Source organism: Danio rerio, chromosome 20, assembly GCF_052040795.2.
Source record: "Danio rerio strain M-AB ecotype USA chromosome 20, GRCz13ab, whole genome shotgun sequence".
Lineage (NCBI taxonomy): Eukaryota > Metazoa > Chordata > Actinopteri > Cypriniformes > Danionidae > Danio > Danio rerio.
In genome coordinates, this window is record NC_141040.1 from 1,016,291 (window position 1) to 1,041,144 (window position 24,854).

At 39.7% G+C, this 24,854-nt stretch overlaps 2 protein-coding genes across 7 annotated transcripts in view; both read right to left on the reverse strand.

Annotated features, from left to right (window-relative positions):
- Positions 1-24,854, reverse strand: part of lats1 (large tumor suppressor kinase 1) — a 777,671-nt gene that overhangs the window by 468,377 nt on the left and 284,440 nt on the right. The gene's annotated exons all lie outside the window — the stretch shown is intronic.
- The window catches only part of rngtt (RNA guanylyltransferase and 5'-phosphatase), a 176,688-nt gene that overhangs the window by 19,250 nt on the left and 132,584 nt on the right, over positions 1-24,854 (reverse strand). For 3 of the 6 annotated variants that reach the window (XR_015517531.1, XR_015517530.1, NM_212867.2), the window contains 1 exon segment: positions 12,261-12,361. Coding sequence is in view for 1 of the 6 variants with exons in the window: in NM_212867.2 (NP_998032.1) it covers positions 12,261-12,361 (101 nt within the window). In the remaining 5 variants the exon portion in view is untranslated. 6 annotated transcript variants of the gene reach the window in all.

The window sequence follows — 24,854 nt, forward strand, 5'->3', positions numbered from 1 at the left end:
CACTGCACAAAATAAACTCAAGGACTGTGTCTACAGTATATCAGCTTATTTATTTACAATAACTTTCCAAGGCCTTGCATTTATTTCTTTTTTTCTTTGGCAGATTCACAAACTTTACAAGGATGTCAAGAATCTGTGGATATCTTTTTTTTTTTTAAACGATGTGAATGTATTGTCATGGAGGGTGACACGGTGGCACAGTGGTTGGCCTCACAGCAAGAAGGTTGCTGGTTCGAGGCCCGGCTGGGTCAGTTGGTGTTTCTGTGTGGAGTTTGCATGTTCTCCCCGTGTTGGTGTGGGTTTCCTCCGGGTGCTCCGGTTTCCCCCACAGTCCCAACACATGTGCTATTGGGGAACTGATCAACTAAACTGACCGTAGAGTATGAGTATGCATGTGAGAGTGTATGGGTGTTTCCCAGTACTGGGTTGCTGCTGGAAAGGCATCCGCTGTGTAATACATATGCTGAAATAGTTTGGACTTTGGATACTGAATGACAAGCTGTTTTATTGACGTCTTCCTGTGTCTGAAACACTGACTGAGCGATTAGATGAGACCAATGACTGTAAAAAATATGGACGACGCGACAGCCCCTTTTCCCATTGAACGCCTTGAGGGCAAAACGCCTGCTTGACGGGCACAAACTGTCGCAAAAGACTGCTGAAATTGGAGCCTTGACATGCGCAGAAGGACTGTCTGATGGAGCCAGAGGAGGAGCCGCGAAAATGAGCGGAGTCGACCTTCCAACCAAACGCTTTATGTAAAATCAACCACGCCCCCCGAACTTCTCACTCGACTGCCGGTGTCTGCACTATAACAAACGCTCACTGATGTAAATAGAAGCACTTACATTAAAAAAACACAATAATATACGATTTAAAAACGGTGTGATGTAAGCTGTTAAACTTTAATAAAAGCTATACATGGTGGACTGCAGAAATAAACGATCTTTTATACACTCTAGCCTGAATATGAGCACAAATAATATATTCTCTTATTGTTATATTTGTTGTTGGTATTTGTTATCTTCATAGGGGTAGAAATAACACTTGTAAAATATGAACAATAACATATAAACAACACATACAATTTTAGAAAGGTTTTTATTTTTAATTAGCCATCAACAGAACCCAAAATATAGCCTACACACCATAACGATTTACCATGCGGGAACAATCGTGCGTTTAGAAGATAAATACAGCAAGATTACTAAATATCAACAGGATATTTACACATCCCAACCCTGCAATTTGTCAATTTGTGCAAAAACTTTGCACTATTAATACAATGTCTATCTGCTGCAACATCACTAGTATATTATTCATTTTCGCTTGAATTGTTTATTTATTTTTTTTTTGCCTCCGTTTTCATTTGGTTTATTCGATGCCTTCATTAGGCTATATCTGGCAACGAGGAATTTACATTCATTTTAATGGTAGCTGGAGTGTTCAAATAAAACGCCAACAGTAAATGATGTAAATAAATAATATCTAACATTTACAGCTCTATTAGGTTATATAAGATTCGATTTCAAGAACCTTATAATGATTTATAACAGCAAATTTAGTAGATTACTAACATGCCAAAACTTAAATGGGTTTATTTTATTGTGCAGTTTTATTGTCATTTTCGTATTTCTTAATTCTTGTGCACTACAAAATGTATTCAATTGTATTATTATTTAATACTTGTGCAATCGGTACAGGTTTATTGTTATTTATTTTGTCCTTTATTTAAATAATTGCTATGTATGCTGTTTGCATCTTTATTCAAAGATTAAACTCAGTGATACACTTTGCGTTCACATAGTAGCATGCGTTTGTTGTCATATCCACAAAAATGGTTGTAATAACGTTAACAAATGTGAGGGTTTTATATAATGAAGATTCAATCGCGCCAGCTCCGGGCAGCAGCGCACATAACCTACTCGCGGCGTCGCGGCCTGATGATTCCGGCTCGCATGCGGCAGCGCCTGCTCGCTCGGCCGCCGCATCTGGCTCAATTGACTCGGGCTGGAATCGGACAGTGAGTCCAGGCATCCGGAGTAGGTCCAGCAGAGGTAGTCAGTCTGAGGGGTAAGTCTCCGGCAGGCAAGAACTGGCCCCAGTGTATTTTGCTATCTGGGTGGCTAGGCGTGTATTAGCAAACTAATAAAGCCCGAAAAAAGCTCTGACCTTAGCGAATAAACAGTGTTCCACCAGATCATGTATGTCAGAAACTGTAGTTTACTGCTGAACTCATTTTATCATAGTAAAATATCACAGAAATCGAGTAATAACAGTTCAGTCTTCTGCCGAAGCTCAGACGCGCTCGCTCCTTTGAGAAACTGTCAATCACCGCTGTCAATCACGATGACACGCCCAGCATTAAATTACTGCTAAAAAAAAACTGTTTACAAAAATGAGGATCTGCACCTATTTCAGCACAATAATCAGTGCCTTAATCGACCAGAACCATCTTTCGGGACATTTTATTGCAAGTGTAATTATTTTTTTTATTTGGGCTCAAGTCTCCTTCATTAACACGGAGGAGGCGGGCTTTATGACTTGTACTGCAGCCAGCCCCCAGGGGGCGATCTAACGGCCGAGACCTTCACTCAAACGCAGGCTTGCGGCACACTTGGATGAGACCTTTATTCATGTTCATTTGCTTCTGCAGTCAGTAATAATGAAGGAGGAAAAAACACTGCATTCATTTGCAGTCTGAGAACATCGAAACACATTTACTGCTTCATTTTATTAATAAAATGGACAGAATTTGAAGGCTGAGAGATATTTCTTATTGAATGTACCAGAACACAGAGCCATTATTGGATGGAGGTGAGCTACATCATGTCTGGTAAAGTTTTATTCAGGCACCAACTGAAACAGATCAGACTAAAAGATCCATATAGGCATTTGGCAATATTTTTTTTTTGGTTATTATACCTGTTAAAGAGCAGATATTATGCAAAAATCACCTCTATAAGGGGTTTAAGCGCAGTTGTCTGTCAGCAGTGTGGGAATATAACCAGCATATAATGGTAGAAAGGAATTCATGCATTTTTTAATATTTTATTTTCATAATTTATAATTTTTTGCAGACAGAAAAACAAAGAACAGACAGAGAAACCCATCATGAAACAATAATCTGAGCAATATGTAAAAAAAAAAGCAAGAAACAAGAGAAAATAGCAACACACAAAACATATGACCAACAAAAAGACACAGTAATGGATGTAAAGAGAAAAAAAACTTCAGAAATTAAACAACACTAATAGTCTTAACGGTGCTTCAAAAAAACAAACAAAAAAAAGACTGGATGCCGCATTTTATCAAATTTCGCATTCCCAAAGGGGGTATATCCAGGGCCGGAGCAAGCTGAACTGCCGCTCTAGGCAAAGGATGGTCACGCCGCCCTCAACCCTAAAGTGAAAGCGCCCTCACTACTCTGCCGCCCTATACGCGGATATAACTGAGGGTGCGGGTGGTGTGGGTAGTGTCGGGGACGCCGCCCTCTCTATTCTGCTGCCCTAGCCACAGATATAACTGAGGCCGCAGGCGGTGAGGGTAGTGTCGGGGATGCTGCCCTCTCTATTCAACTACCCTAGACGCGTATATAACTGAGGGCGTGGTGGGTAGTGTCAGGGATGCCACCCTTTCTATTCTGCCCCCCTAGACGCGTATACAACTGAGATCGCGGTGGGTAGTGTCGGGGACGCCGCCCTTTCTATTCTGCCGCCCTAGACGCGGATATAACTGAGGGTGCAGGTGGTGAGGGTAGTGTAGGGAATGCCGCCCTCTTTATTCTGCCACCCTAGACTCGTATAAAACTGAGGGTGCAGGTGGTGAAGGTAGTGTCGGGGACGCCGCTCTCTCTATTCTGCGGCCCTAGCCACAGATATAACTGAGGCCGCAGGCGGTGAGGGTAGTGTCGGGGACGCTACCCTCTTTATTCAACCACCCTAGACGCGTATATAACTGAGATCGCGGTGGGTAGTGTCGGGGACGCCACCCTTTCTATTTTGCCCCCCTAGATGCGGATATAACTGAGGGCGCGGGAGGCGAGGGTAGTGTCGCGGACGGCTCCCTCTTTATTCTGCTGCCCTTGGCTGTCGCCTAGGTCGCCTCTATGGATGCGCCTGCCCTGGGAATATTTTATTCTTTCCAAATGTAAAGAATAAAGGGCCTAACATTTTTCATCCAAAAACAAAGAATAACTTTTTTTTTTAGCTATGATCATGCCATACTGAACAGGAAACTCTACATTTCGATAGAGAGTCTCAAGAAAAATGGCTATCATTGGGTCAGGGAGTAAAACACAATCGTAATTGCATTTTTAATAATCCCTCTTGATAAAAAAACAGTCTACAGAAACACTTTGATTGACATTCAGAGCCCCGCCCACTAGTGACCACCTCTCCCTCATTAGCATAAACAGCCCTGAGTGAGAAGCAGCCGTCCAGCATTAGAGTTTTCCCACCTACTGAAGACATGGTCATTTCACATTTTCACAGAGATAACATTAGTCCGGTTGCTGGTTCGAGCCTCGGCTGAGTCAGTTGGCGTTTCTGTGTGGAGTTTGCATGTTCTCCCCGTGTTGGTTTCCTCCGGGTGCTCCGGTTTCCCTCACAAGTCCAAACACATGCGCTTTAGGGGAATTGTGTATGTGTGTGTATGTGTTTAAATGAGTGTGTATGGATGTTTCCCAGTGTTAGGTTGCGGCTGGAAGGGCATGCACTGCCTAAAACATGTGCTGAATAAGTTGGCGGTTCATTCCGCTGTGTCGACCCCAGACTAATAAAGGCAATAAGCCGAAAATGAATGAATGAATGAATAACTAGTCCAGTTTTGAATCTGCCACTATGCTGACACGCAGGCATTTGTAGCTCCGCCCTGTTCTAAAAAGAGCACAATCTCATATGAATTTAAAGCGACGGTCACCAAAACACCACAATTAGGATCGAAGCCTAAAAGGGTCAGTTTCAGAGAGTTAGAGAACATCATTTGTGTGGTGTTTTGACTTATTTTACAGCTTGTAAAAATGGGATTTAGTATTTTAAATGAATTTTTTAGCAGCTTAGGTCAAAATTAAGATAATATCACGATTAAAGCTTCAGCAGTAACAAAAACAAGCATTGCTAGCTGTTCTACAAAGTGAAGTTCGGCAGAAATTCCTCTTCACTTTCTCCATCTATTGAATCTCAGCATCTTCAGACTGTTGTATATCTTTTATACATTACACAAGGCCAGAGAGTTTGTGTTTCCACGGCTGTACATCACGCAGGTACTGCATCTTCAATGCATTATTCATGATATTTAGCTAGTTTTGCACAGCGCAGTCTGTACATCTCGAAAAGAGTTTTCTTCTCTCAAGGCTTTTCACAAAAACGACTATTGAGATGTGCTTTGAAATGCATTATATTCACAAGCGGAGCGTGCTCGCGAAGCAGCGACACTAATGAAATGTTTATCTGTTTTTCACACCGCACAAATTTACAAATTCATTTCCTTAAAAAAAAAAAAGTGCACTCAATTGAACTGAAGGTCTCCTCATTACTGCTCTCCCGCGTTCAGAGTCGTCGGGGCTCCTTTTATTATTTTAGCCGTCTCATTTCAAAAGCTCTGGGCGGATGAAGAGGGCATGGAGAGAAACGCTGGCAGATAAAGAGAGGGATGTGTGGGAGGAGAGAGAGGAGATGTCATCTTTCTCCGTTTCCTGGCAGGGAAGAAACCCCGCTAATAACCTCAGCCGCTTGCTGACACATCTGCCCATCAGCCCTCCCAAATCAGTCATGTATATATAGCTGAAGTCACAAGTATTAAAACTTTGTCTAATATTTCCCAAATGATGTTGAACAGATTCAGGAATTATTCACAGTATTTCCAGTAATATTTGTTCTTCTGGAAAAAGTCTTATTGGTTTTATTTTGGCTTGAGTAAAAGTAGTTTTTAATTGTTTTAAAGCCATTTTAAGCTCAATATTATTCGCCCCTTCAGCAATATTAGTGTTGGATTGTCTCCAGAACAAACCACTGTTATACAATGACTTGCCTAATTACCCTAACTTTACCCTAATTACCCTAGTGAAGCCTTTACATGTCACTTTAAGCTCAATACTAGTGTCTTGAAGAATATATAGTCTAATATTATGTGCTGTCATCATGACAAAGAGAAAATAAATCAGTTATTAGAGATGAGTTATTAACACTATTATGATTAGAAATGTGTTGAAATAATCTGCTCTCCGTTAAACAAAGTAGGGGAAAAAAAGGGGGGGGGGCGAATACTTCTGACTTCAACTGTGTATATGTATATATATATATATATATATATATATGAAGAGTTCAGATGCAAAAGCTGCTAAACGCCACTTCCGCCAAAAATAAGCACATTAAGCGAAAGCTTTACGCAAGTAGTACACCATCAACAACAATCTAAATCGCAGCGTTGGCGCATTCAGAAATAACAGCTTACTGGAAAAGCCTCTAAACGCCACTTTCCTTGGACAGCAAAAGCCGCTATATCCTGAGAACCAATCAGAAAGCGGGAATCGAATCATGTGTGTTCATTGTAGCAGCGCACTGATACGCCGGAGACTGTTTTATTCCGCTTTCAATTTTAAAAGATGGAGTTTGATGAACTGGATGAGGCTGTCCGACTGTCGGTGAATGGAAAATGAAAACGTCCCTTACCTCAAACCTCCGAGCATTATGAGAGAAAGAAAACACACTGTACAGTCGGGAGTGCAGCATGCATTCATAACGTGTTTTTGTTTAGCGGGGCTACTTTGAATGAGTCTGATTTACTATATTAAACAGCAACTGCGTTTCACGAAAGACAGAGTTAAGATGCCGTTCCTTTATCCCACATGGATGCTGTGATTATAAACAAGAGACCAAGACCTTGAGTATGGTGAGGATGAATGGATGAGCTTCTGAAAGTGTCTGAGAGGCGTCCCCTTTATGCCCAGTAGGCCTACCTTGTGTTTGATTTGCTAATTTAGGCTATTTTAAAAAAAGATTAATATAACATAAAACTCTACATTATTAATATGACTTCATAATACCTATTGGCCTGATCAGCTTTTATTAATGCACAGATATTGATGTTCCACAATGTTGTACGCTACATTATTTGAATCTAAAAAGCTTAGTTTGCAATGTTTACATTGCTCTATACATTAAATCCAAATAATCCCACATATCAGAAATGACAACAGATTGTTCAGATTTAATTAATGTTAATGTTATTGTATAATGCACTTACTTGACAGTTCATTCATTCATTTTCCTTCTGTTAAGTCTCTGGTTAGCAAAGGTTACCACAGCGGAATGAACCACCACGTACTTAACGTACTTAAATCAGTACCTGGATGGGAGACCACTTGGGAAAGCTAGGTTGCTGTTGGAAGTGGTGTTAGTGAGGCCAGCAGGGGGCGCCCAACCTGCGGTCTGTGTGGGTCCTAATGCCCCAGTATAGTGACGGGGACTCTATACTGCTCAGTGAGCGCCGTCTTTCGGATGAGACGTTAAACCGAGGTCCCGACTCTCTGTGGTCGTTAAAAATTCCAGGATGTCCTTCGAAAAAGAGTAGGGGTTTAACCCCGGCATCCTGGCCAAATCTGCCCACTGGCCTCTGTCCATTATGGCCTCCTAACCCTCCCCATATCATGATTGGCATATCATCACTCTGTCTTCTCTCCACCAATCAGCTGGTGTGTGGTGTGCGGTCTGGCGCAAAATGGCTGTCGTCGCGTCATCCAGGTGGGTGCTGCACACTGGTGGTGGATGAGGAGATTCCCCCCCCATTGTGTAAAGCGCTTTGAGTGCCCAGAAAAGCTCTATATAAATGTAACGAATTATTATTATTAATTATTAACAGATTTCTGTATTTTTAATTTCAGGTGGTGTGTGTAATGTGTTTTATGTTTGGTAAAATAATTTGTATTTGCATCTTTAGTGAGTTTCAGCTAATAACACTGTCTTGTCTCAGTAGGTGTATATGGAGGTTTTTGCAAAAAAAAAAAGTACAAGTGGATTTAGCAGAAGCAAAAGAAAATTAAACTTGTTAAAAACCAAAGAATTGTCTACAGTGACATTAATGAAAAAAAGGTATTTTATTCACTAGCTAATAACCTCATTACAAATAAAATGAAACTTCTAAACCTAATCAGAGGAGTCTGATAGAAAACACTCATTCACAAGAAAAGAGGACTGATAGATTTAGAGGGTTTTGCATCTGAACTCTTCATTTATTTATAAATTCATTCATTCATTCATTTTCTTGTCGGCTTAGTCCCTTTATTAATCCGGGGTCGCCACAGCGGAATGAACCGCCAACTTATCCAGCAAGTTTTTACGCAGCGGATGCCCTTCCAGCCGCAACCCATCTCTGGGAAACATCCACACACACATTCACACACACACTTATACACTACGGACAATTTAGTGTCAACAATTCACCTGTACTGCATGTGTTTGGACTGTGGGGGAAACCGGAGCACCCGGAGGAAGCCCACGAGAAGGCAGGGAGAACATGCAAACTCCACACAGAAACGCCAACTGAGCAGAGGTTTGAACCAGCGACCCAGCGACCTTCTTGCTGTGAGGCGAAAGCACTACCTACTGCGCCACTGCCTCGCCCCTATATATATATATATATATAATGTATGTATATATATATATATATATATATATATATATATATATATATATATAAATAAAGAGTTCAGATATATGATTTTTGTTTTGTTATTACTGCTTATATATTTCTAAAAAAATCTATAAAAATTAAGAATATAAAAAATAAATATTCACTGACAAATATATAAATACACTGAAAGCCACTAATCAAAGCTTGAAGCAAAATAATCCACCTTACATGTTTTTTGCTTGTGCCTTTCATTTTGCGTTTGTGCTAGTGTTTGAGCTGTACCTTTACTCCCAAGAGTCAGCACTGAAGCTCCACTCATGCTCTATTTTTATTATTTTTTTATTTTTGTTCTACGTATACATGCGTCAGACGACCGCCTGTGTCTACTGCGTCAGTTTTCCTTTTTCTAGAGTTCATAAACCGACCTGTCGAGGTAAAAATAGTTTGGCTTTTGCTGCGCAGGGCGCCGGTGTCAGTTTGACGGCGGTGGACCAATCAGAGCAGTGTGGAGGCGGGGAGAGCATTCAGTGCTGCCTCAGGCTGCTCAGAAACATCTACAGCTTCAGTCTCCTTTACAAAAAACGTCTCCAGTAAATTAAAATAATGCTTAATGAGATTAGTTTTGAAGCAGAACACACTGCGTTGATGATGAAACTCACAGATGAAGATTTAAAGGCATCATATTTACCAAAACATAGGCAGTCTTTCTTTCTGTAATAGCAAGACATTACTATAAGCCAGTTTGTTTTAATTTCTGATCTACGGTGAGTAGATGAGTGCGCAGCTTGAAAGTCTGTATATTGATTTTGAGATGTTTTGTGAGGGAAATTGAAAGGATGTTTAGGAGAATAATAGACAGCCATTCTGTGCTGTAATATCAATGCGTCATGCACAGAAAAGGGCTTCATTCACACTGTGGTCTCACATAGCCGGCTCTATATAGGCTCAATATACCTTATAATCAAACAATCATAACAGTGGGATTTTAATGAGCTCATCTGTCGACACCATGAGGAAGTTAAGAAATACATTCTGCGCTGACTCTCTGTGGTTTTCAGAATGCATCGCTGTTCTCTCTTTAATGGATTCTGGGTGTAGTTTTCAACAGCAGATGGCGTTGTGTGATTGACGAACAGTCATACTCTGCTTACATCCAATTCTGTACACATACCACCTGAACCTAAAATAAGCATTGATGAAGTTAGGAAAGGTTTGAGTAAATTACAAACATGTTCATAGCGAGCTGTGTTTACAAATCTCTCCACCTGTGAAGCTCCATCTGCCTTTAAAACTAGTCTAAAACTAGCATAGAGTGCCCTCTGCTCTACATAACTAGAGTAGAGCACCATCTGCTGTTAAAAACTAGCCTAGAGCGCCGTCTGCTGTTAAAAACTAGCCTAGAGCGCCATCTGCTGTTAAAAACTAGCCTAGAGCGCCGTCTGCTGTTAAAAACTAGCCTAGAGCGCCGTCTGCTGTTAAAAACTAGCCTAGAGCGCCGTCTGCTGTTAAAAACTAGCCTAGAGCGCCGTCTGCTGTTAAAAACTATCCTAGAGTGCCCTTTTCTGTTAAAAACTAGCCTAGAGCACCATCTGCTGTTAAAAACTATCATAGAGTGCCCTTTTCTGTTAAAAACTAGCCTAGAATGCCGTCTGCTATTAAAACTTAGCCTAGAGCACCATCTGTTGTTAAAACTAGCCTAGAGCACCGTTTTCTGTTAAAAACTAACCTAGAGTGCCGTCTGCTGTTAAAAACTAGGCTAGAGCACCATCTGCTGTTAAAAACTATCCTAGAGTGCCCTTTTCTGTTAAAAACTAGCCTAGAGCACCATCTGCTGTTAAAAACTATCATAGAGTGCCCTTTTCTGTTAAAAACTAGCCTAGAATGCCGTCTGCTATTAAAACTTAGCCTAGAGCACCATCTGTTGTTAAAACTAGCCTAGAGCACCGTTTTCTGTTAAAAACTAGCCTAGAATGCTGTCTGCTGTTAAAAACTAGTCTAGAGCGCCATCTGCTGTTAAAAACTAGCCTAGAGCGGCCTTTTCGGTTTAAAACTAGCCTAGAGCGCCATCTGCAGTTAAAACTAGCCTAGAACGCAGTCTGTTAAAAAAAACTAGCCTAGAGCGCTGTCTGCTGTTAAAAACTAGCCTAGAACGGCCTTTTCTGTTTAACGCTAGCCTAGCGCACCATTTGCTGTTAAAAAACTAGCCTAGAGCGCCGTCTGTTAATAAAAACTAGCCTAGAGCACCATCTGCTGTTAAAAACTAGCCTAGAGCGGCCTTTTCGGTTTAAAACTAGCCTAGAGCGCCATCTGCTGTTAAAAACTAGCCTAGAGCGCCGTCTGCTGTTAAAAACTAGCCTAGAGCGCCATCTGCTGTTAAAAACTAGCCTAGAGCACTGTCTGCTGTTAAAAAAACTAGCCTAGAACGGCCTTTTTGGTTTAAAACTAGCCTAGAGCGCCATCTGCTGTTAAAAACTAGCCTAGAGCGCCATCTGCTGTTAAAAACTAGCCTAGAGCACTGTCTGCTGTTAAAAAACTAGCCTAGAGTGCCGTCTGTTGATAAAAACCAGCCTAGAGCGCCATCTGCTGTTCAAAAAACTAGCCTAGAGCGCCGTCTGTTGATAAAAACTAGCCTAGAGCACTCTTTTCTGTCAAAAACTAGCCTCAAATGCCATCTTAATTACTAGTCTAGAGCACCATGTACTGTTAAAAAGTAGCCTAGAGCAGGGTTTTGGAATCTCTGGTAATGTTCTGATGAGTTGATTCAGGCGTGTTTGATTAGGCAGAGGCTGAAAATGTGTACTGTTGCTGTGCCTTTAGGAACAGGGTAGGGAAACACTGCCATAAAATAAACTGTGACCCATAATGTTGACACAATTTATCCCTTTAACCTTAGCATGCTCTTGACCACACACACACACACACACACACACACAAAGACACAAACACGAGGAAACAAAAACAATTGCTGTGTAGACGCGAGTGCTGTAGGAGGGTCAGCGCTGTCCCCGCGGAGCGCCTGCGTTTAACAGATAAGACGGGCTGATCTGAGGACAGCAGTGTCTGGAGTGCGGACGGAGTGGACAGATGGGCTGAGAGAGGCGTAAATGAGGAACGCTACAGAACTCACACTTTGTGCTTCGCTACATTTCTTCAGAGAGAAATGTCAAGCCGCACATAATCAAAAGTCACCAGTCTGTTCAGGAGCCGGACTCGCAGATCACATTTTCGGTGCGAATTACGTTCCAGAAAAGTTGCTAATGCTGCAACCCCTGCCAGGGATTCAGAGAGGAGCGCTTTTATAATCAGTGGATACATGGAGACGAGGACAGACACACATGAGACAAACACGTATGTCTGTCTGTGTGTCTGCAGAGTCAAACAAGTTTCATTTAAAGGAATAGCTCAAACAAAACCTACATCTCTGTCATCTTCTACTCATCATTTATTCTTATAACAAACCTGCATGGGTTTTTTTCTTCTGTTGAACACAAAAAAAGATTTTCTTGTGTGAAAAAAAAGAAAGAAAAATGCTGAAAACCTGTAACCATTGACTTCCATGTTATTTGTCTTTCCTACTTGGGAAGTCAATGGTTCTAGATTTCAGAATCAAAACACTGATAAAGACTCACCCCTCGCCGCCGACTTTGGTGATCTTGAGTCTGAAATCCACAGAGTTGTGACTCGGCGGCTTCCACTTCAGGATGTCATCACATCGGCCTGGCTTATATTTCTACAGGGAAAACACAGAAACCAGCTCACTTCAGGTCATGATGTAGGAAATAACCGCATAACATTAACAGGGGTGATGTTGTCGCCTCACAGCAAGAAGGTCTCTGCTTCGAGCCTCGGCTGGGTGAGTTGGCGTTTCTGTGTGGAGTTTGCATGTTCTCCCTGCATTCGTGTGGGTTGCCTCTGGGTGCTCCCCTGCAGTCCAAAAACATGCGGTACAGGTGAATTGGGTAGGCTAAATTGTCCGTAGTGTATGAGTGTGTGAATGAGTGTGTATGGATGTTTCCCAGAGATGGGCATCCGCAGCGTAAAACATATGCTGGATAAGTTGGCGGTTCATTCAGCTGTGGCGACCCCAGATTAATAAAGGGACTAATCTAAAATGAATGAATGAATAACATCAACGGAAACCCTTCACAATAGTGTGGAGCCTCCTGAAAACCAGAAAAAGCACAAATAAACATTTCAACATCTAAACCTTAGAAAGCCTAGCAAATTCAGCAAACATATGGCCTTTAAATGATCAGAGTGAACAAGGTTTTGCTAGAAATCTTCACAAACGTTTTCTGAAAACCTCCTGGACTGATGCCAGTTAAGTTTTCCATAATCAAAACCTAATATTTTAGAAAAGCCATGTTGACATCAGTATAGCAAATGAAGAGTTTTATATCTAAGACTTGTTTATCTCGTGGTCATCGCTGTATTGCTCTGGATTAAACTGGGCGTTTTGCTCATGTTTAAGCTTTGATCATTAAACGAATCATTCAAATATAATGGGAAACTATAGAGATCTATGGTGACACATTACTTTATTACTGTATGCATATTAAAGCAATAGTCTGTTATACTTTCAGAAACAACATCTGCACAAAATTTACGGCTTCATTCATGCTGAGTTGAAGCCTCTGAAATAAAAAATGTGGTGTTTTTCCACTTGATGTTTAAAAGCCTACATTCTGACTATATAGAAACTGTAAAAATAAATAAATAAATATGAATATATATCTTGGCATTAGTGATGCGCAGGGCCAGCGCGTCCATAGAGGCGACCTAGGCGGGCACCTAGGGCAGCAGAATAGAGAGGGCGGCATCCCCGACACTACCCACTGAGCCCTCAGTTATATCCGCGTCTAGTGTGGTAGAATAGAGAGGGCGGCTTCCCCGACAATACCCACCGCGCCCTCAGTTATATCCGCGTCTAGGGTGGTAGAATAGAGAAAACCGAATGACCAAAACATACACGGGCTAAACAATTGAGTTTCATAATTTGTTAATGCATTCAGCCAATCTTAAGGTCTGTCGGGAGAACTTTAGACTTATCATAGCATAAATGGTTGAATTGAACTGTGCACAGCACAAGCATAGTTGATCTAAATACACGACTAGTCAGTGATGTGAATGAGATGTAAAGTGGTTCAGATTGGAGCTCTAATCAGAGTGAAGCAGAAGCTCTGTCATTATTTGTCCGTCATTCATGAGAATCCACAACCAACATTTGAGCGCGCCGTTAAACTGTCTTTGTGCAAACACACAAACACATGCTGTCTTTCAGGATTAAACAGCCCTGAGGAAAATTAAACCACTGTATTATTGGCTCAAAATATGTGTGTAAGTGCCCCAGTTATTCTACTTTAAACACCACTGATATTACATCAATATTACATTCATTCATTCATACATTCTTGTCGATTTAGTCCTTTTATTAATCTGGGGTCACCACAGCGGAATGAACCGCCAACTTATCCAACACGTTTTTACGCAGCGGATGCCCTTCCAGCCGCAACCCATCTCTGGGAAACATCCTCACACATTCACACACACACACACACTCTTACACTACGGACAATTTAGCCTACCCAATTCACCTGTACTGCAAGTGTTTGGACTGTGGGGGAAACCGGAGCACCTTGAGGAAACCCACGCAAACGCAGGGAGAACATGCAAACTCCACACAGACACGCCAACTGAGCCGAGGCTCGAACCAGCGACTCAGCGACTTTCTTGCTGTGAGGCGACAGCACTACCTACTGCGCCACTGCCTCGCCCTAACATTACATCATTAAATGATATTATTTTTGTCATTAACACACATTTAGGATTTAATATAAACAATGCCAATACACCAACGCCTTGAAGCACTAATATCTGCACACTGTTGCTTTGTTATATACAGACAAAAACACTGAACGCATGTGCTGAAGAGGAAGTCACATGATGAACCACAACCACAGCTCTTCACAAACAAATTTCTCTGATATCTGTCTGTCTGTCTGTCTGTCCGTCTGTCCATCTGTCTATCTATCTATCTATCTATCTATCTATCTATCTATCTATCTATCTATCTATCTATCTATCTATCTATCTATCTATCTATCTATCTATCTATCTATCTATCTATCTCTCTGTCTGTCTGTCTGTCTGTCTGTCTGTCTGTCTGTCTGTCTGTCTGTCTGTCTGTCATCTATCTGTCTGTCTGTCTGTCTGTCTGTCTGTCTGTCTGTCTGTCTATCTATCTATCTATCTATCTATCTATCTGTCTGTCTGTCTGTCTGTCTATCTATCTATCTATCTATCTGTCTATCTATCTATCTGTCTATCTGTCTATCTGTCCATCTGTCCGTCTGTCTGTCTATCTATCTATCTATCTATCTATCTGTCTGTCTGTCTATCTATCTATCTATCTATCTATCTATCTATCTATCTATCTATCTATCTATCTATCTATCTATCTATCTATCTATCTATCTATCTGTCTGTCTGTCTGTCTGTCTGTCTGTCTGTCTGTCTATCTATCTATCTATCTATCTATCTTTCTGTCCGTCCGTCTTCCGTCTGTCCATCCATTCATCCATCCATCCATCCATCCAGCCATCTTTTGTTTTATGTTTTTGTCCATACTTCTTTCTGTCTGTCTGTCTGTCTGTCTGTCTGTCTGTCTGTCTGTCTGTCTGTCAGTCTGTCAGTCTGTCTGTCTGTCTGTCTGTCTGTCTGTCTGTCTGTCTATCTGTCTGTCTGTCTGTCTGTCTGTCTGTCTGTCTGTATATCTATCTTTCTGTCCGTCCGTCTTCCGTCTGTCCATCCATCCATCCATCTTTTGTTTTATGTATTTGTCTATCCTTCTTTCTGTCCGTCTGTCTGTCTGTCCTTTTATGGCCGTTTACACTGTCAAAGGGTACCTAAAAGCGAACCGTACCATACCACTTATTGGGTACCCTATCAGAGGGACACCTACCACAACAATAGGGTACCAAAAGGCACTCTGAATAAGAGAAAGCTCCTGACTGGTTAACGTGGCACGAATGTCCGTTGAAGTTGAAGATTTTCCAACTCGAGCGTTTCGTGTGAAATGTAAAATACGCATGTTAAGTGCATTAATCTCGCGAGATGCTCAACCTGCGCGGCTTCATTCCCATCCCTTCGTTAGCGTGATCTATCAGGATATCTATTCGTGTCTTAACATGTAAATCACTCACGCTTGATGCTTCAAGAAGTTGAAGTTTTCTGAAAGAGTTGTCCTTCGTCGACTTAATAATCCTGTACAGTTTGTCATGTTTAGTTGTAGCTATTTTCACAATTATAAATAGCGCTTTCTCCAACACAGCGCAGGCATCAGGACGTGTCGGTAGGTAATCTGTTTCGCATTAGCGTTCACATTTACATTTAAATTACAGCCCTTCATTCATTTAGCAGACGATTCTATCCAAAGCCGCTTACAACCGTTCTTCCATTTAGATACTGATTTGAGTAATCTGTGCATATATAAACACCAAATTCTTCTGTGACCTGAATGATTTGGTATAGTAAGAGCATTATGACGAGAATAAACACAATTAAAAAAACGGCAAAGGGCTGTGCAATTAACTGCATTCACATTTAACCAGTTAGCAGACGCTTTTATTTAAAGACACTTACAACTGAGGAGATGTTTAGCAATTCAACAACAGAGTATATAAGTGAAGATATATATATATATATATATATATATATATATATATATATATATATATATATACAGTTAAAGTCAAAATTATTCGCCCCCTTTGAACTTTTTTTCTTTTTTAAATATTTCACAAATGATGTTTGACAGATTCAGGAAATGTTCACAGCATGTCTGATAATATTTTTTCTCCTGGAGAAAGTCTGATTTGTTTTATTTCGGCTAGAATAAAAGCAGTTTTTAATTTTTTAAAAACCATTTTAAGGTCAATATTATTACCCCCTTTAAGCTATACTTTTCTCCATATTCTACAGAACAAACCATCGTTATACAATAAGTTGCCTAATTACTCTAACCTGCCAAGTTAATTAAACTAGTGAAGCCTTCAAATGTCACTTTAAGCTGAATACTAGTGTCTTGAAGAATATCTAGTCTAGGGGTCACCAACCCTGGTCCTGGAGAGCCGGTGTCCCTGAAGGGTTTAGCTCCAACTTGCCTCAACACACCTGCCTGGATGTTTCAAGTATAGTAAGTGCTTGATTAGCTTGTTCAGGTGTGTTTGATTAAGGTTGGAGCTAAAATCTGCAGGACACCGGCCCTCCAGGAATAAGTTTGGTGACCACTGATCTAGTCTAATATTATTTACTGTCATCATGACAAAGAGAAAATAATAGTTATTAAAGCTATTATGATTAGAAATGTGTTGAAGAAATCTGCTCTCTGTTAAACAAAAATTGGAGAAAAAAATCTCGTATTTCAGACCCATCTCCCGCTTTGGTCTGTTTCCCGGAAAACTCCCGGAAGTTCACCCACCCCCCACCCCGCTCTACAGTTTGCGAAGAGCGACTCACACGATATTGAAGTCAAAATTATTTTAAATGTTTCCCAAGTGATATTTAACAAATTTAGGAATATTTCCTTTAATATTGTTTCTTTTTTCTATTTCAGCTAGAATAAAATCAGTTTTTTATTGTTTTAAAGCAAATATTTTATATTTATATTATTAAAAAGTCAATATTAATCGCCCCTTCGGCAATATTAGTGTTGGATTGTCTCCAGAACAAACCACTGTTATACAATGACTTGCCTAATTACCCTAACTTTACCCTAATTACCCTAGTGAAGCCTTTACATGTCACTTTAAGCTCAACACTAGTGTCTTGAAGAATATCTAGTCTAATATTATCTGCTGTCATCATGACAAAGAGAAAATAAATCAGTTATTAGAGATGAGTTATTAAAACTATTATGATTAGAAATGTGTTAAGAGAATCTGCTCTCCAATAAACAGAAATTTCAGGAAACAAATAAACAGGTAGGTGAAAAATACTACTGCATTAAAATATATTTATATATATATATACAGTTGAAGTCAGAATTATTCGCCCCCCTTTAAATATTTTTCTTTTTTAAATATTTCTCAAATGATGTTTAACAGATGCAGGAAATTTTCACTGTATGACTGATAATATTTTTTCTTCTGGAGAAAGTCTTATTTGTTTTATTTCAGCTAGAGTAAAAGCAGTTTTTAATTTTTTAAACACCATTTTAAGGACAAAATTATTAGTCACTTTAAGCTATATTTTTTCCAGATAGTCTACAGAACAAACCATCGTTATACAATGACTTGCCTAATTACCCTAACCTGCCTAGTTAACCTAATTAACCTAGTTAAGCTTGTAAATGTCACTTTAAGCTGTATAGAAGTGTCTTAAAAAATATCTAGTAAAATATTATTTACTGTCATCATGACAAAGATAAAATAAATCAGTTATTAGAGATGAATTATTAATACGATTATAGTTAGAAATGTGCTGGAGAAATCTGCTCTCCGTTAAACAGAAATTGGGGAAAAAATAAACAGGGGGCGAATATTCAGAGAGGCGAATAATTCTGACTTCAACTGTATATATAGAAAATCATTTTTAATAAACATGACTATGATTTTGACCAAAATATTCATGATTATTACTCAGAGGAGCTCTAGTGCAACATAAAAAATAACAAAAAAGAGAAAAGAAGTCCTTCATGAGCTGCTTTAAAAAAAGAAAAGAAAACCTTGGCATGTGACTACGAGAACATTCATTATAAATTCATGTCGGCATTCTGGACGTGAAGAATCAAATCTGGAGAAACCAAAGAGTGGGAAGACACACAAAAAAGAGGCAAAGCAACAGCCGCGTTGCCAGGAAACAGGATTTGAGCCAGCAGGACCGCTACAGCTCATGGTGGGAGGGGTGGACCTCCAAAAGGCTCGCTGGGAGATTGGGGATGAAAGTACGGACGTTACGGGTCAAGAACATCCAAACGGCCTTCTCACTTCACCACTGTACTGATCTCAGCAATAATCAAAGCTGTTTACCAGCTGCAACACTGATGATGAAGAGAGGATACAAACACTGCAAGAGCATCCTCTCAGCGGGAGACAACCACACCGACAAGAACAAACCTCTACAAATCACAACAGCCTGAACACTAACTTACACACATCAAAATGTTCATTCTGCCGTCATTAATTTAACTCTAACAGGTCATGGTTGATCAACTAGATTTTCCAAATACACCAATATAAAATGTAAATACATGCTTTTATACTACTTCTTTTTTCTCCCCCACTATGGATGTAAATACCTCCTAGTATCATTCTTCTAAATATCTTCTTTTGTGTAAAACTAAAATTAACTCCGATGTGGTTGAAACAGTAATCAATTTTAGGGTGAGCTATCCCTTTACAACAAAGATCTAAGAGCTGATTGGTCAACACAGTTTGCAAAGTGTGAGCATAAACTCTGCAGAGCATCTTTAATCTGCCGATGTTCATCTGCTGTGATTTCATTAAAGACTGCAAACCCAAACTGAAGAGAAACCTTATCAGATTGAAATCAGAAGGCTTCATTTGATAGCGATTATGGCGGAGAGCTCAGATCATGCGTGAAGCCACGATTCTGGGGCTGGAGGAAAAACACCAGAAGAACGGCTGAGTGGAAAATGTCTCTGTGTTTTTATTCTATCAAAGGGGTCACCTGAGGTATGATGTTTGTTTCTTCACCAGTTAGCTGTATCTTAGAAAATATCATTATCACTTATCAACTGTATCATGCAGCCCTACTATAAAAGTCAATGGTTACAGGTTACAGCATTTTTTTTTTAAATATCTTATTTTTGTGTTCAAAAAAAAAAAAATTTAGAAAAAATGTTAGAAACCGGTAACCATTGACTTAAAAACTAATACTATGAAAGTCAATGGTTACATGTTTTCAGCATTTTTCAAAATAGCTTCTTTTGTGTTCCTCCAGTTCATGCATGTTTCTACAATCAAGGGGGCAGTTCACACAAACATAAACATTTGCCATTTATCTACTCTCCCACAAGTGGTTTAAAACTTTTGAGAGTTTCTGTTGTTGTAGTTCAACACAAAAGAAGATGTTTTGAAAAATGTTAGAAACCTGTAACCATTGACTTCCATAGCAGAAAAAAACATTTTAAATACCTTCTTTTGTGCTCAACAAAAACAACGACAGGATATTTTGAAAAATGTTAGAAACCTGTAACCTTTGATATCCATGGTAGGAAAAACAAATACTACGCAACTCAATGGTTACAGGTTTTCAACCTTTTTCAAAATATCTTCTTTTGTGTTCAAAAACAATAAAGTATTTTTTAAAAATGTTAGAAACCTGTAACCACTGACTTCCATAGAATGAAAAAAAGGATACTAAGGAAGTCAATGGTTGCAGGTTTTCAGCATTTTTCAAAATATCTTCTTTTGTTTTCAACAATGACAACAACAACAAAAATATAATTTGAACAATGTTAGAAACAGGTAACTATTTCTGTCCAGATAGAAAAAAACAAATACTGTAGAAGTCAATGGTTGCAGGTTTTTCAGCATTTTTCAGAATATCTTCTTTTGTGTTTGACAGAATAAAAAATCTCAGACTGCATCAGCATTTCTTCAGAAAGTCTCCAGTTCATGCTTATTTCAACAAGACTCAAAGCAGTTCACACAAACATGAACATTTACTATTTATTTACTCTCCCACGAGTGGTTTCAAACTTTTAAGACTTTCTTTTGTTGTTGTTGATGTTGTTGAACACAAAAGAAGATGTTTTGAAAAATGCCAGAAACCGGTAACCATTGACTTCCATAGTAGAAAGAGCAAATACTATAGAAGTCGATGGTTTTCAGTAGTTTCCAAATATCTTCTTTGGTGTTCAATAACAACAAGATAATTTTTTTAAATGTTAGAAACAGGTAACCATTGACTTCCATAGTAAAAAAAAAAAACAACACTAAGGAAGTCATTAGTAAGAGGTTTTCACCATTTTTCAAAATATCTTCTTTTTGTGAAGAAACTCAAACCAGTTTGGAACAAATCAAGGTGATTAAATGATTTAAAAAAACTGAAAAGAACTGGTTGATCTGTCCCTTACAAGCCAAACAACCCTGAAAATGGTCTGTGGACATTTTACATATAATAAAAAACAGATTTAAACTTTATAAATCAATTGACATTTGATGTGTAATAGCAAACAAGCTGGCAAACAGCCAATCTGCTGTCAGTTCATTTAATAACAAGCTGTTTCCTCGTCCAATCAAATGTCACCCAATGGGATGGAATGCAGTGATAACATATGGTGCTCAGACCGAAATGCTGTCGAAACAGTTACAACACTGATGCAATAAAATCTGCAGAAAAGGCCGGATCTGACTGAAGCTGCACTTGGGAGTTTCGCCTTTCACTTTCGCAATTCATTTCCACAATAAGAGGCGGTGGATAGCTCATTGTTTACTTTAATGTCATGCCAAGGCCTCCTTGTGTTAAAATACATGAAGTTACTTATGTACAAATTAGAAAGCAAGTAAAGAAAAAAACAAAGAACATCTTTAAGAAACCATTTGATCAATCAGGTTTTAAAGGAGACTTAACAAGCCGGACTTAAAGGGTAGCTTACACAAAAATTAACATTTACTATATATTTACTTTCCCTCAATAGGTTTCACGCTTTAAACAGTTTCTTTTGTTACATCCATAGTAGGAAAAACGAATACTATGGAAGTCAATGGTTACAGGTCTTCAGCATTTTTCAAAATATCTTATTTTGTGTTCAACAACAATAGCAATAGCAAGAAGATATTTTGAAAAATGTTAGAAATCAGTAATCATTGACTTCCTTGGTAAGAAAAGCAAATGCTATGCATGTCAATGGTTACAGGTCTTCAGCATTTTTCAAAATATCTTCTTTTGTGTTAAACAACAATAGCAAAAAGAAATTTTGAAAAACGTTAGAAATCGGTAACAATTAACTACCTTAATAAGAAAAAAATACTATGCAAGTCAAAGGTCGCAGGTTTTCAGCATTTCTCCCTGATAAAAATACATTAAGTAACATAATTACACATTAGAAATCAAGCGGGAAAACAAAGCAACCAAAACGTCATTCAATTTAACACGATGTATATTCGAAAAACATTTTAAGGTAAAATGATATTAAATAAATACCCTGAAGTGAGTGCATGTCCTTACAAAAGCTTGCTTTTTGAATCAAAAACAGGACAGTGATATACAAAATGACAGAAAGAGGGAGAGGGGGGATTTCTGCACCTTTAAGCAAAGAAAATCACAGTGTGACCCATCTGACATCTCGTAAATCCATCTGATCAAATCTGCTTTTAAAGGAAATGAAAAGTCTCTGAGATCTGAGGATGGATTTCATGTCTTTAACTGTTTATGCTTGTATCACACTCCAATACTCCCCCTCAAGTGGTTCAAAACTTTTAATAGTTTATTAATTCTGTTAAAGGCAAAAGAAGATATTTTGAAGAATGCTGAAAACCTGTAACCATTGCCCTCCATAGTAGGAAAAACAAATATCATGGAAGTTTTCATGCACATATTGCTAGTTTTGGAAGTGATGTTAGTGAGGCCAGAAGGGGGCGCCCAACCTGCGGTCTGTGTGGGTCCTAACGCCCCAGTATATTGATGGAGACTCTATATGAGCGCTGTCTTTCGGATGAGACATGTTAAACTAATTAAATTAATGACCTCGCTATGGTCATTAATAATCCCAGGATGTCCTTCGATAAAGAGTAGGAGTTTAACCTCGGCATCCTGCCCAAATTTGCCCACTGGCCTCTATCCATCATGGCCTCCTAACACCCCCATATCTAGTGTTGGGCAGTAGAGCGTCGCTACAAGTAGTGGCACTACTAGCTTAACTACATTTCTCAGTAGCGTGGCGGTAGCGTCGCTACTTTCTAAATCGAATAGCTTTTTAGTAGCGAAGCTATTTTATTAGCTAAGTAGCGCAGTAGCATCAACACAAGCTGCATTTACTGATCGTGAATCAATGATGAGAGCACCAACATTCACGAAGCTGTGAGGACGGTGTCTAGCCGATGAAAGTAAATCTTTATGATGGTGAGAGTGACGATTTCTTCTTCTTCAACAACAGGCGGTCAACAACAAACTTTTTAGTGCGTTGAACCTGAGGCTTTTTTGTTCTTGTGATGCAGCTCTTAGAGAAACAGAATACTAAATAAAAAAACAGTGGGCGTGGCTTGTTTTTTCTACTGTGCGCTGATTGGATGTAGTACAGTAGGCGTGTCATATAGAAATATGTGGAAAAGGGTTTGGGGAGTGTCATCACAGCCTAACAGACTCCTCCTGCTCACCATTTCTGTTTGTTGTCAAAACTGACAGCTGGAGGGGTGTGGTTAAGTATGTTAGCCACGCCCAATAGTTCAGACAGACCTAATCTGAGGATTGAACCGAAAACAAACACCAAGTGCATTTTCAGATTTCAGTTTTAGATATCAATGAGTGTTTTCTTGATGACATGCACAGACGAATTGATCCCCACAAAACTAGCAATGTGAGCTAACATAATCAATATGGTTAGATTCGATTTCATCTGCACTTTATTGATTAAGGACCAGGTTCAAATTGTGGCTTTCAACTTACTTACTAACATGACACGTGTTTAAAAAAGGATGTCGAATCCCCGGGTGTCGTGCGGTTAGAAAACATCCAGCGTGATTTATTGGACAAGCATGACTGGCAGCACCTGAGCTGTTGTGTATCAAAGCCTTCGTGCTGTGTCAGTCGATGGGAGAAGCCGATGTGCTGATAGCTTGCAGAAGAAGGAAATGATGCTTGTCGCGCATAAAACCCAGCTCTGTCTGAGTGATGGAGGTGTCACTGAACGCTTTCCTGCTGCAGGGAAACTACAGCTGAGACCTTGTAAATACCCCTGAAGGAAAAGGTAATGCAGCGGGGGGAACGTCTTGTGTTTGAGCTGAAGGTGTGCTGCTTATGAAACCTAATTATGAGGGAAGTGAAGGAACCGCTTCTGAGATTGTGAATTACGCCACTACAGATTTACAATTCACGATCTAAATAAATGATAAATGATAAATACGATATAATAAACTAGATAAATGCGCAAGTGTTGTAATTTAATCTTCAGTAGTAACCAGCACACACAAACACATTTGGAGTGGTCATGAAAGACTTGGAGCAGATATTAAGATGCGTTTATAATATTCCGATTACATGTTCGATGACGGCGACGCAGTAGGTAGTGCTGCCGCTTCACAGCAAGAAGGTCGCTGGTTCGAGCCTCGGCTGGGTTAGTTGGCATTTCTGTGTGGAGTTTGCATGTTCTCCCTACGCTAGTGTGGGTCCAAAACACATGCGGTACAGGTGAATTGGGTAGGCTAAATTGTCCGTAGTGAATGAGTTTGTATGGATGTTTCCCAGAGATGGGTTGCAGCTGGGAGGGTTCAAAACGTTCTGGATAAGTTGGGGGTTCATTCCACTGTGGCGACCCCGGATTAATAAAGGGACTAAGCCGACAAGAAAACGATTGAATGAATGTTTGATGACAAGAAGACAACTGGAGTAAAGGAGGTGTAAACTGATTCAACCCGAGCTCAATCTGAAAATGTACCCCTGTATACATTTCTGGAGAGCGAGAAATGCATGCCAGGAGCAACGTTTTTTTTGCAATTTTTGCTTTCACAAATGCACCAGAGGCCTCTGTGTATGCTTTTTCAGATCTCTCTTTCAGAATTTCTCTCACGAGTGTCATTCGCGCCTGCTGTTGCCACGTAAATCCACCAGAGACCGCTGATGACTGACTGACCCTCCCCCTACCCTCCTTCCCAAAACCCAACTGAAAGTGTTTTCAAAAGCAATCCATAATAATAAAAGCCCTGTCGGCAGCCTGATTTTTACACTTTCAGATTTTACCACATTCTTATTTACCCGTTTATTTTATTTTTTAGCTTTTGTTTTAGTCTTGCTGACCCGTAGCTTTCCTTTTAAATGCAGTCCTAAGTTTCTCTGGCTACATAATTCGCGATCTCCAGAAATCTATATAGGGCTACGTTTTCAGAAGGAGCCTGTGTTGAATTGATTTGCGTTTTCCCAAATTCAGCCACATCCAGAAGTAGTGCAACTAATTGAACCTCAATTTATATTTCGATTTTAGCCTCCAGCAATAAAAAAGAAAAATCAGGATTAAGCAATGATTGCGTCAAATCCCTCGCCCC